The sequence below is a fragment of the Rhinopithecus bieti genome, unplaced genomic scaffold (assembly GCF_001698545.2).
Source record: "Rhinopithecus bieti isolate Rb0 unplaced genomic scaffold, ASM169854v2 scaffold_30957, whole genome shotgun sequence".
Taxonomy (NCBI): Eukaryota; Metazoa; Chordata; class Mammalia; order Primates; family Cercopithecidae; genus Rhinopithecus; species Rhinopithecus bieti.
In genome coordinates this window covers 1,192,394-1,206,425 of record NW_016813678.1, presented here as the reverse complement: position 1 = coordinate 1,206,425, position 14,032 = coordinate 1,192,394, and the positions used below count along the sequence as shown (strand labels likewise).

Here is a 14,032-nt window from a genome sequence, read left to right as displayed (position 1 = left end):
AATAAAAAAAAAAAAAGAAAAAGAAAAACTTTACCAAGTTGAGTAAAAGAACATTCACTTTTTCCATTCTCTTTTTGCCAGATTTCTTACCTATATTTCCCAAAAAATGCAGTATTTTTCTGTGATAAACTTCTGACATGTTCATAATGATTATACAAAAATATGGAGAGGTACAGAGGTTACTCTTACAACATAAGGACATTCAAAAATCTAATTGGTACAAGTTTGTTTCAAAAAAGTCATCCTTTTAGCTATTTAAAAAGGCAAGAGGCCGGGAGCGGTGGCTCACACCTGTAATCCCAGCACTTTGGGAGGCCGAGGTGGGTGGATCACCTGAGGTCAGGAGTTCAAGACCAGCCTGGCCAACATGGTGAAACCTCGTCTCTACTAAAAATACAAAAAGTAGCCGGGCGTGGTGGCAAATGTCTGTAATCCCAGGTACTCGGGAGGCTGTGGCAAGAGAATCACTTGAACCCAGGAAACGGAGGTTGCAGAGAGCTGAGATCTTGCCATTGCATTCCAGCCTGGGGTCAAGAGTGAGACTTCGTCTCAAAAAAATAAATAAATAAATAAATAGGCAAGAAATATTCAATCATATATGGAAAAAATTATCACTAATTTTTTAAAAGTATTTTAATAGTGGTTATGAATTGTAATGTTGACATGAGGAATTCCTAAAATAGGCTATATTTCAGAATCATAGAATTTATTATATGACAATCTTATACCACATTAGCGTATATAATCACACTTAACCACACTAGTGTATATAAGACCATATAATAGAAAGAACGAGTATTTTACATCTCCTACAACTTTTTAGGTCAAAAATAAGCTTTTGGCTCATAATAAACAGTTACAAGCAATGCATTCATTAATTATAGAAGCACACATAATTCTTGGTAATTTTCTCCATACAGGTAAATCTCCTTACAGAATGAATACTTTCTTATTTTATTTTATTTATTTTGTTTTATTTTGTGACAGGGTCTTGCTCTGTTACCTAGGCTCACAGCAACGTTGACATTCTGAGCACAAGAGATCGTCCCACCTCAGCCTTCTGAGAGGCTGGACTACAGGTACATGCCACTGCACCCAACTAATTTTCATATTTTTTGTAGAGACAGGGTTTTGCCATGTTGTCCAAGCTGGTCTTGAACTCCCGGTGTTAAGTGATCTGCTCACCTCGACTTCACAAAGTACAGGGATTACAGGCATAAGGCACTGAGTCCAGCCCAGAGGAAATATTTTCTTGAAGTTACTACTTAAACATACTAGAGTTCCCTAATCAAAAAGTCACTGGTGAATTCTTCTGTAAAACAAAGAATGATACCCAATTCAACAAATATTACTGTAGTCCCTCTGTATCAAAAACAAACCAAGTGAGAAGGCTATAAAGGTGAGTCTCTGCATTAGAGACTGTTAAAATCATTATAATTGGTAGGTACTTTTAAAAAAAACAACAAAATACTCTATTTCTCACTGAAATGCCAGTGACTACACTCTAATTCTGAGGTCTCAACTCTAACTGCATATTAGACTTACATAGAAAGCTTTGTTTTAAAACCTCCAGGGCCCAGCCTCTACCACTTCCCTTTGCCAAAACTCCCAGGAAATTTTGATTCATCTATGGTAGGGACTAAGCATCAATATTTTTCTAAACAGCCCCCAGATGGTTCCAGTGTAGCAAAGGTTGAAAAAGCAATGCTGCTTTATAGGGAGCCAGTCTGCATGTAAAAATTTACACAATGCATACACACATAATGAAAACAACGTACTCTTCTCTCTCTCCCCTCCCACCAGGCCTCAAATCCTTGCTGCCATTCTTAGAGAAAAGCAGGAGAGCTTCGATCTTTTAGAGGGTATACAGTTTACTGTAGAAAAAAAGAAGTTCCTGTGAAAAGCAGAGATAGTATTTTAGCTGTCCCATAAAACACATGCCTAGATATGGCTGTACTGCTTACGCTGTAGTTTCTCCCCAAATGACATTTTCCCTCACTTTATTATACCACCTGAAATTACATCAAGTGTCTTAAAAACCAACTTCTTACAAAAATGTTAACAGCCCAGCAACGATTTCCCGTGAGTCTTTTTTTTTGTTTGTTTGTTTGTTTGTTTTTTTGAGACGGAGTCTCTCTCCCTCTGTTGCCCAGGTTGGAGTGCAGTGGCACGATCTCGGCTCACTGCAACCTCCACCTCCCGGGGTCAAGCAATTCTCCTGCCTCAGTCTCCCAAGTAGCTGGGATTACCAGCGCCCACCACCATGCCCGGCTAATTTTTTTTTTTTTTTTTTTTTTTTGGTATTTTCAGTAGAGACAGGGTTTCACCATGTTGGCCAGGCTGGTCTTGAACTCCTAACCTCAAGTGATTTACCTGCCTTGGCCTCTCAAAGTGCTGGGATTACAAGCGTGAGCCACCATGCCCAGCCTCCCCTATAAGTCTTTTAATTAGATTATTTTTCTTGCTAATTACAGGCCAACATCACTTGGATTTAGTGAATCAATGTTCTAATAGTAGAAGTGGAAAAATGAATAATTCTGAAATAAACACTTTGGAAAGGAAGACACAGCTAAGTGACTCTAGAACATTAGTGCGGAAGGAGAGTTAGGTCACTGAAAGAAAGAGAAATGGAAATATGAGCACCTGAAATAACTGACCTTTTAAGATCCCTTCCAACTCTGAGACTTGAAAATTGTATGGAGACACCAAAGTTAAGCACCTCCTCTTTTCCTTTCTCACATAAAAGAATTCCCTCCTCCTAAGACACAGATCTCAGGCTAGTGCAACTAAGACATTATACATTTTACCCTATTATTAAGATTAAAAATGACTTTTAGGATTCTAAGTCAAGTCTTACCTTTAAGACTATAAACTAGCTATAATTTGAGCCCCTCTGGACTGTTTCTTAGGAGGCCACAAGTAAATCTCTTTAGTAAATAGTAACTATTAACTGTGCATGTCATTTAAAAAGTATTTATTTAACCTACCTAATGAGCTGTTGAAGAGTAATACAGTATTACTAGAGTCATTAGACTTCTGAGAGGAACTACAATGACCCAATTTTAACTTGAAAAAATTTTTAAATTTATAACAGATAAAGCAATAATTATAGGCAAATGTGTAGCTTTAAATGCTTCTATTAAAAAAGGAAAAAGAGCTGCATATTAATGAGCTAGTATTCAGTACCGTAAGGTTAAAGGTTTCCTACATAGAAAAAATAAAGAGCAGAAATTAATAAAACAAAAAATAACATATGTGCCTATGTAACAGAAAGGAGGAGAAAAAGTCAAAAGTTGGTCCATTGAAAAGGCTAAGAAAATAAACTTCTAGCATAACAGATGAAGAGCAAAAGTGGGAAGATACAAATAAAAACAAAAGGGAACATGACTACAGATACTGGAAATACTAAAAAGATAACAGGATATTCATGAAAACCTTTTTATAAATAAGTTTGAAAATCTAGATGAAATGGCCAAATTCCCAGAATATGATCCTAGCAAAAACCTACTCAGTAATTTACAGATGATTTAAACAATTCCATGTAAAATAAAAACCAGAAATGAAATCCCAAACATAATGCTTTATGTGGATGTGTGGGAGGTAAATTATCATTATAGGAGCTTACAAAACCTTAATCACCCAACCTATATTTGAAAAAGTTCTAATTTTTCTGTACTCCACTGTTTAATAAATCTGTAGCTAACCAATAAAAGCTAGTCTCTGGTAGCTCCAAAATAAAAAACGTTATCATCTAATAACAGGTATTAGTAGTGAATTTAATGAGAAAATAAACAAGAAAATCATGGAAATACAAAAGAAAAAGAAACCGTATGTATAATCGGAAATACCAAAGAAATTAGAAACTCCATATTAATGAAGATTCCTTTCACATTTTTTAAAACTCAAATTGAGAAAGTAGTGAAAACTGTAAATACTCCCCCTATAAAACTGCAAGTAAACACAAACTTGTACATAGAATTTTAAAGAACTCAAAAATGCCCGGATGTACATATGATATTGATAGCAGTTCCAGATAAGCAGAACTTCAGGGTACCCACGGGTAACCAAGAGTCAGTAAAGGTAGTATAACTAGAAAAATTTCCTATGTCATCTCTGTCAGATCCAAATGAAATGCAAACACTGAGTTAAAAACACTAGTAATAATAATGAATGGAGGCATGTGGAGGCAGACTAGTAAATTCAGACGCTTAACTGAAATTATATGAACCAAAAGAAAAACATAAGTCTCTAAAGATCTTCAAGATCTACCTCAAATGGCACCTCTCTCATTAAACCTCTTTTCCCTACTGCTCCCACACGCAGAGCACTCTGTCCCCGCTTCTCTGTCTCTTATATTTCTTACATGTATCACAGACATTTAGTTATGTGGCTTACCCCTCTAGAGAAACTTAAGAAACTATTCCAGAGGAAACTAACGATCTCACTTCGGTATTCCCTTTGCAGTGCTCAAAGTGAATAATTCGTGTGGCCACTGAAAATATCAGCAAAGGAACAAAGATCGCTGGAACTCATTGCCTTTAAGTACTGTATAGTGACAGGAATCCCCTGAAATCGTGGAAGTATGCTTTCAAAGAGGATGATTAATTTATAATTAATATTACTGCGCTGCCCGGGTGAGGCACGGGGTAATGGATTATTAGGATATAGTGGTTGTGGCCAAGGCGGCGGCCGAGCGCGCTGGCTCAGGCCTGTAATCCTAGCACTTTGGGAGGCCGAGACGGGCGGATCACTTGAGGTCGGGAGTTCGAGACCAGCCTGGCCCATATGGTGAAACCCTGTCTCTACTAAAAATACAAAAACTAGCCAGGCGCGGTGGCGGCCACCTGCAGTCCCAGCTACTTGGGAGGCACTCCAGCCTGGGCAACAGAGAGAGACTCCCCCTCAAAAAATATAGACAGAGAGAGGACGAAGAAGCTTTAGGAAATAAGAATAAATGTTAAATAAATTCGACGTTTTGACAAATAAGAGAAAAAGTAAACCTCCAAGTTGGGCACTATTTTAAAAACAATAAATAAAAATTAACATTGTTGACCCTTCTCTGGACCTTCTCTGGATCAATGGTTTGTAGGCTTAAGATATCAAAAGCAATTTTACTTGTGAAAATTTTCATCAGTTTCCTCCAGATGTAAAAGAATCTCTTCGGCACACTCCAGGGAAGGGGCACCCGTGATTTTCTCCTTCACGCTCTGGAACAACTGCCTCAGCATCGCCTGCAACATTGCCTGGTCCTCGCTGGAGAAACTGGCCATCCTGTTGGAATCAAACGCCCACTCTCATTACAGGTCCGAGCAAAACTCGCGCACTGCGCACGCGCACAACTACCCAGCCCTGGCTACGTGCGGCGTCGTTCCCAGGGAGACCGCGGCTAGCGCCTGTGGGTGGGCCCTCAGCTGCCAGCGCGTCATTTCGGAAAACAAGTCACCTTACTTTGGAGAAGCAGGGATCCGCGAGGTCTTGTCTCTGGTACTCCTAGTTGCTAGCCTTCGGTACCAGCAGACCTCAGGCTTTCCCGGCTAACAACAAAAGAGACATCGGGAATGATCTGATGGGAGGAACCGACGACGGAACGTCAGCGGTGCGCGTGACGTCAGCTCGCTGATGTGGCTTCCTTGGTGGGAGGGAGTGCCACCAGGTGACCTGGGGGCGCTCAGAAAATGTTCGAGTGAGCCGCTCTCCCTCGCCGCCGCGTTGTAGGTGGGAGGGAAGAGAGTACGAAGAGAAAATGATCGATAAAAGAAAGATAGTAGAAGTGAAACTGAAAGTAGCCTGACAAGGCTCAATTGAAGAGTAAATGGTATTGAAAAGTTGCAGTGTTGTTTTCCTCTAAGGGCTAACACCTACTAAGCTCCTACGCCTCACCAAACACTTTCCTTACCAAGCACCTTGCTAGGAGCTATGAAGAAGATTCCCTCATTGAGTCACAGAGAAAAATAAATTAACGATTACAATACAGTGCAATTAAATGTCATGCTAGAAAATAAAAAAATGTGCCAAGTCGGTGCTGTGGAGACCCAGAATTAGTTTCAACCTGATAGAGGAGTTGAGGAAAGAAGCAAAGAGCAAACTGGACATGCAAAGAATAGGGGCCTCAGAGTGTAGGATATACTGGCACTTGAGGTAATTAGGGTTAGAAAGAGGAGGTGAGGAAGCTAAAGAAGTAAATTGGTCACATCTGGAAGGGTCTAATCTGTTGGCACGTTAAGGGATTCGAGATTTTCGTGCAAGTAGTAGGATGTAATGGGATTCCAGAGAGACACCATGTGATGGTATCATATATAAAGATCGTTCTGCAGGAAGCTGCAGTGGATATTCATATTTATAATATTTATATTTCTAATTCCATGTTTGTAGGTATTATATCTATTTATATACACGGAATTATATCCTATTTATAAATATTGTATCTATTTATATACATGGAATTAGATCCTAGACTCAGATACTTATCAAGAGCATTTTTCTGCATGAAATACCCAGAAGAACAATTGAAACCACTGAGAGTCATGTAAGAACCAGAACAATCCTTTTGTGTACGTGACTGTCCTGGGTGTATTTCAAGGTGTTTAAGTGTCCCTGTCTCACACTACAGATGCCAGTAATTGCCCTGAAGCCACCGTGATGACAAAATATCCCCACATATTTCAAAAAACCTTCTAAGGGAGAATAGAACTTGACAGATTAAGAGCTACTGTTCTAAATATTATACCTTACGAAGAAGGAAAACAAACTTAGAATATCTGAGATACAAGAAGGAAAGAGGTCAAAAAACAGAGGAGGGATGCTTTAAGGTAAAATTCTATAAATATTGCCTACATAAAATAATGAGTATAAATTATTCTAATTTGTGAAGATTAAAAATATAGTACTAAAATACTAGAAACAACCATTAGAAAGTAGGAAATAGCATAAGTTGAAATGTTCTGCAATCTTTGTATTTTTGTGTTTTTTTTTTTTTCTTTTTTTTTAGAGATAGGGTCTATGTTGCCCAGTCTGGACTCAAATTCCTGAGCTCAAATGATCCCCCAACTTTAGACTCCCAAGTAGCTAGAACTGCAGATATGTACCACTGCACCCAGCATCTTGTATTTTTCTAAAGGGAGTTTAAGAAGTTAAACTTGACTGAGTGAGCATGGCAAAATTTCAAATGTAACCACTTAAAATTAGAAATAGAGGCCAGGNTAGACTCCCAAGTAGCTAGAACTGCAGATATGTACCACTGCACCCAGCATCTTGTATTTTTCTAAAGGGAGTTTAAGAAGTTAAACTTGACTGAGTGAGCATGGCAAAATTTCAAATGTAACCACTTAAAAATTAGAAATAGAGGCCAGGCGCGGTGGCTCACGCCTGTAATCCCAGCACTTTGGGAGGCTGAGGCGGGCGGATCACGGGGTCAGGAGATCGAGACCATCCTGGTTAACAAGGTGAAACCCCGTCTCCACTAAAATACAAAAAACTAGCCGGGCGAGGTGGCGGGCGCCTGTAGTCCCAGCTACTCCGAGGCTGAGGCAGGAGAATGGCGTGAACCTGGGAGGCGGAGCTAGCAGTGAGCCGAGATGGCGCCACTGCAGTCCAGCGTGGGCGACAGAGTGAGACTCCATCTCAAAAAAAAGAAAAGAAAAGAAGAAATAGAGAATTTTCATTTTAAAAAATGGGGAGAAAAGTTAAATAAGGAGAGAAAACAATGAATACATTTTTTAAAAAGGGAAAAAAGCATTAGAAAAGTAGGAAAATAAAATATACAAAGAAACATTATGGAAAAGCCCTAAACACTGATAAATTTAAATGAACTCAACACTCCACTTAAAAGTCAGAACTGCCAGATTGTATTTTAAAATGACCAACTCTATGCTATCAGAATCTAGAAAAGTAAGAATTTAAAAGAATCCTAGAAAAGTAAGAATTTAAAAGATGGGAAAAGATAAAATAGGTGAATATTATCCAAAATAAAGCTGTTGAAGGTATACTCGTATCAGCAAAAATAAACTTAAAGATGTCAGAGATACTGAGTGTCATATCATAATTTTTAAAACTAGTTTAATTCAACAGGAAGACAAAAAAATGTTGAACTTTTAATATTTTGAGAATTTGTAATAAGTAAACCACGTTCTTAATCTCTCCAAAATTTTCAATATTTTCCAGAGACTATTTCTGCACATGTTCTTATATATCCTTAAATAAGATGCACTCAACCTAGGAAGTTGAATTCCTAAGATATCTGTGGGACAACTCTGAAGCACCATCTCAGCTTCAGAGTTCCTCACATGATTGACTGGAGACTTTTTTGCAAGAGCATTACAGCTGAACTTCACCTTATACCTAATTCTTCCTCTCAGACTCTTCCCAGACCTTGTTGCCAAGAGTACACCCCAGTAAGCCTACTGCATATGAATCTCTGAGTTTTAGTCTATTTCCGAGAGAATGCTATGTGGCTATGGAATCTGATTCAGTCAATCAGATACTATCCCATTATCCAACACATGGTGTTCTTATAATAATAACATGAGTTTCTGGTCATGTCATAGACTGCCAGGTCTTCCTTATGTCTGTTCTGTACACAGGGGATTCTTGTCAAAGAACTAATTTTTGTCTCAAAGAGATATGGCCACAGTAACCGTGTCAATGATCTAAATTTTTTAAATGTGTTTTCTTTACTTTTTTAAAAAGGCTGTGAGCATAGTAAGTAGTTTGTACTCATGGATTTGCAGTGAGATAACACATGTAAAATACTAGCAAAGGCCTTGAATTTTGGAAAAGTGTTGAATAACTATTGAATGTTATTATCATCGTTGCCCATTTCTACAACTTTGAATTGGATATTTTTATAGAACTTAGCCAGATGCAACTTTTATAAACTAATAAGAGAGTAAACTATTTCAAATCTTCCAAGTTTTGAAATTGGCTTTTTCTTCTCTAGGTAACAAATCAGAATGAAATTAGGGAGCTATAAATCTCTAACATCTCTACTTAAAGACTTATTTTAATTTTGGGATCTCCCATTTTAAAATGACTTTTGCTTTTTCCCAGGGAGATATTTGATTGGAAAACCAAACACTTATGAAAAATTTCTTCAAAAGTCTAACATAGAGTTTGGCCATTACCCAAAATATAGTTCTTGGCTTTGAAAGTGTTCTTGCATGTCTGGAAAAAGAATTTGAATTGGTATAAATAACTATGTTTCCTTATTTACAAGAAACATAACATTCATTATTTACAGGGATCACTTACTGATCCCTCCTAAATTGTTGGCCTAAGCAATTTTCCAAATAAGCCTCTTGAGCTAATGCCTTATCCTAATCCTGCTTTTAGTATGATGCCAGCAAGACAAGAATCTCACTGCTCTGAAAGCAAGGCTAAAATATATTCACTCTCATGTTTCCAGCATTGAATCCAACTTTGAAGATATTTGTTACGTGGTCTAGAAAGTTCTGTACATCAGGTATAACTGAACCTTGCTTCTTAAGACTTGATTTTAATACACTTTCCCCCTCCTTTGGTTTTATTAATTTGAGACCATATTCAGTCTAATTCAATCTACTCTCATGTCTAAACAAGTCTCTAAACTACATGTGCATTGTGTGTACATGTGAATTTCTTCTCTCACTTTAAGAAAAAATATAATATAAAAAACATATTTGTTCCTTAAAAGAGTTATAGGATGAATTAATTTATCACAAACAATTTTAGTAATAGAATTTTCAATAAAATAGGATTTCTCTTGAATTCATTACTAAATAAAACTTGAATAGCCACTTACACGTATATAGTTACATCTTTAGGAAAGAACATTAAAATGTCTTATGTGCTGGGAAATTTTCCATATTGCTCTAAGAAAATAAAAGAACACAAAGTTGGAGAAAATGACTTTCATGCCAACATTCCTATGCATAAATCATGGAATTCAAATGTTTTCATTAACTGTTCAGTAATTTGTTGCAAAAAAAAGGTAATAATTCGATGTTGAAAACATAATTTACTAAAAATAAAGAAAACTATTTAAGGAATACATATTAACAATTATATATATACACACACACATACATTTTCCTTCTTTCCTTTACAAAACATTTTACAAACTTTACAAAAGTATAGAGAATAAAGCGAACCTCTCAGATTCAAAAATTTTCAATATCTTGCCAATCTTATGTCAACTATTACCCCCCACCCCATTTGTTCTAAAATACATTAAACCTCAAACATCTCGTCATTTGATCTCTAAACACCTTGGCCTGCATCATTCATGGATCAGGTCTATTCCCCACATAACCACTTTATATATATATGATTTTCCTTCACTACTAACTACATTCAAAAGACTTCCTTTATAGCATCAAATACAAGTTAACATCCAAATTTCCCTAATTGTCCAAAAATGTGTTTTCACAGTTGGTTTATTTCAGTCAGCAGCCAAACAAATTCGCGTTTCATTTCATTGAGTCTGTTTCATCCTTTTCTCCCTCTTGTTCCCCCACTGACTCTTTGGAGCAGTCAGGTCATTGACTCCGCATTGCCCCATGCCCTGAATTTGCAGACTGTGTCCTTGTGGTGTCATTTAACATGCTCCTCTAACCTTGAATTTCCTGTGGACTGCAGTTAAGACTAGAGGACTGCTGACTTCACGGAGATACAATCTGCGCAGTCATGGGGGGCCCTGCACTCAAAAGGGCTCTGTGCTAGGCTTAATGCTTTGCCAGGTCTGCCTTGAATCTTAATACTATTTATCTTTGAACTTGTGTTTTGGAAGGACTGCACAGCAGGAGCACAAAGCAGAGGAGAGGAGTCGATGACGCTGTGAGCACAGTATTCCAGTGCCCCTACGACGCGCAGGTTAGCGGAGCTCCAGACCAGTAACAGGTCATCGTGTATGTCTATAACTGAGTCTGCAGGGAGGCCACACTTCCTATGTGAGGTCTTGTTTCATACACAGAAAGAAGGCAATGAGCTTGTGAATAACACCACAGGCTAGCGACCCCAGTCATACCTTTTCCTACTCCTTTTATTTTCCTGTATTAATCAGGCACTTATGCCAAAAATAATGGCATGGAAAGATAGGGAAAGATAGGAAAAGCCATAGTTCCTTTCTTTCAGTTCTTTCTTGTTCACCAGTAAGCTGAAGGCAGTGTCAAGAAGGCAGTATCGTTGCCACTATCAAGAAGTGAAATAAAAATCTTTGATATAGTTTTGCACAGCATTTCTACTGTTCTGATAAGAACAAAATGTATATGCGTGTATGAGCTGCAAAATGCGAATTGAGTAATTTCATTGTTTCTGTATAGGAATATAATACTCTTATATTTGTATTTAAAATTAGCATTGCACAACATGAAGAGGAACAGTAAAATTCAGCTAAAAATTTAGAATTAAAATTTTCTTTACTCAGAATGACTTTAAATAGCAAATAACAATGGTAAATTATTAGAACAAAGAGAAAGAAAATGTTTTGTATTTTAGTACCATTTAGAGTGGTTTTTCCTGTTTCGTGAACAAGGGACTCCATGTTTTCATTTTTCAATACCTCCCCGCAACCCTTCACAAATGAAGTTGCCAGCCCTGGCTCCAGAATTTGTGAGTGTAGGGTAAATCCCTGCATGTACCTGCACAGAACCCAGGCTCCCCTCCTCACTCACATGCTTGTAGTCACTGTCCGTTTCTTTGTCTCTGGGTCCCAGCAGACCAGGAACACAGACCAGTCAGCCTGCTCAGTTCTCCACTGTGCTTCCTGTGTGCAGCACAATCTGTGCATGGAGAAGACTTGTTAGTGCCTGGGAATAAGTGAGTGAATGGAGATAGGGGCCTCACAGGCATCCCGGAGAGGGAGGATGAGATGTGGACTAGGTTAGTGATGGATGGTGGTGATAAAGAAGGAGAATGAGGGCAAGATTCTTGTTTTATAATAGCTTGAGCTATTCCAAGTCTTATTCCTATAAACATATTATATATGCTACCTCATTAATTAATTGTTGTTAATAGAGTAACATACATTTTCAGACTTGGGCTCAAATTTCATAGCTCACTTATATCTTAGCTTAGGTTACAGTCTAAGCTGCTAGAAAAAACAGGCAGAGAGTGGGGGGACCCAAAAATATAGTAGCCTCAGAAAGATAGCAGTTTACCCCTTATGTATGGATCCAGATCTAGTCAGTCCCAATCTGGTAGAGTGGCTTTGCCATCATCAACAAGGATTTTTCATCTTTGGATCCAGGATGGCTTCTCCAATTCTCACCACTACATCTGCTTCTTAGCCAGTGGAAAAGATAAGCAGGCAAAGGCACCACCAAAAAGTGACATACGCTACTCCTGTTTAATCTCATTGGCCAGGGCATACTTACGTGAACACATGCAGCTGCAGAGGCTAAAAAGTGGGGTCTTTGCTTAAATAATAAAACTAGGATCTTCAGTGACTCAGAGGAGAAAGGCAGAATGGATATTGGTAGATAGCCGGCAGTCTCTGTCATATATACCTATGGTGATATTCTGGCTTTCCCCAAATTGTACACATTATTATTTACTGGCTAGATCAGATATTATTCAGTTCAGGAAACAGAAACCAGTCTAGATATTTTAAGAAGTACAGGGGCCAGACACGGTGGCTCACGCCTGTAATCCCAGCACTTTGGGAGTCCAAGGAGGGTGGATCACGAGGTCAGGAGATCGAGACCATCCTGGCTAACACAGCGAAACCCCATCTCTACTAAACACACACACACACACACACACACACACACACACACAGTTAGCCAGTGTGGTGGTGGGCGCCTGTAGTCCCTGCTACCTGGGAGACTGAGGCAGGAGAATGGCATGAACCTGGGAGGTGGAGCTTGCAGTGAGCCGAGATCCTGTCACTGCATTCCAGCCTGGGTGACAGAGCGAGACTCTGTCTCAAAAAAAAAGAAAGAAAAAAAAAAGAAGTACAGGACTTTAGGAGTTTATAAAATTGCTGGAATCACCAAAGAAGAAGGCTCTAAACTGAGCCTCAAGAAATTATTCCCAGAGCACTACAGAACTGACCCTCTAGTAGCAACACTACTTCTGTGCTACTATAGAAGCATGAAATTTATAAATAAATAGCAATAGCCAAATTCAGGGATAGGAGACTTGGGTCTGGAAGTTTCTGTGATCAGCACAAATCCCCATCAAATCCCATAGAGCTGCTTATTGGGTACTGAAATATGGCCACCATCTCCACTGAAATTGCTTCCCAATACATAGGAAGCTGGAGATAAGTGTATGGAAGTATGCTACAGAAAATGTCACATTTCCATGACCGTGTTTGCCAGCATATATACAACCAAGAAAAGGCATAAAACTTCTGCCTTCTCAATTGTGTAAGTGTGCTTAATTTGCAGAACCAAATTCACATACAGAACACTAGCTGCAAGGATGTCTGAAAATGTCATTGATAGTGCCACAGCCTTTACAGAACAAGAAAGCACAGTAGATGGAGGGTGGATTTGAAGATGAGATGGCCAATCTACCATTCCCATGGTAGATAGCAACATATATTCTAGAAAATAACTGATCATCTAGGGACACAACTAAGTCAGAACTCAATTAAAACTCTCACAGATGAATGACTGGCTGAATTTTATTTTACTCATTCAGCTAGCCAGATTCTGCTTATGAGTCCTAAGTTTTCAAGTTTGACATTGATCTCGTATCATCTTACATACCTATAACTACCATTTTAAAAAATATGTATTTTATATCCACATGGCAAACTCACCATTGCCAGCTACTGGTGATCATTTCTAAAATCAGTGTTATCTCCACTATTCCTAAGCCTCTTCCCACTATCCACACTCTATCTACTGGTTCCCTAAGTAAAAGCAGCTCTGAAGTCATTCTTCATTGTTTCTTCTACTTCAACTCCCAAATCCAATCTATCACCAAGTGTTATTGATTCTGCTTCGCGAATCTGTCTCCAATCTGTATCTGTCTTCTAATCCTACTGCTGTTTATATTATATATATATATATATACACACACACTCACGCACACACACACACGCAGGCAC

The 14,032-nt window shown here is 38.4% G+C and overlaps 1 protein-coding gene across 1 annotated transcript in view; it reads right to left on the bottom strand.

The window, feature by feature from the left end:
• TBC1D32 (TBC1 domain family member 32) overlaps nt 1–5,876 on the bottom strand; it is a gene marked incomplete at its 3' end in the record, with an annotated part of 224,148 nt that extends 218,272 nt beyond the window's left edge. The window contains exon 1 of the mRNA XM_017848884.1: nt 5,116–5,876. Coding sequence (XP_017704373.1) covers nt 5,116–5,270 — 155 coding nt within the window. The remainder of the gene's footprint in view (nt 1–5,115) is intronic.
• Nucleotides 5,877–14,032: the final 8,156 nt, after the last annotated feature.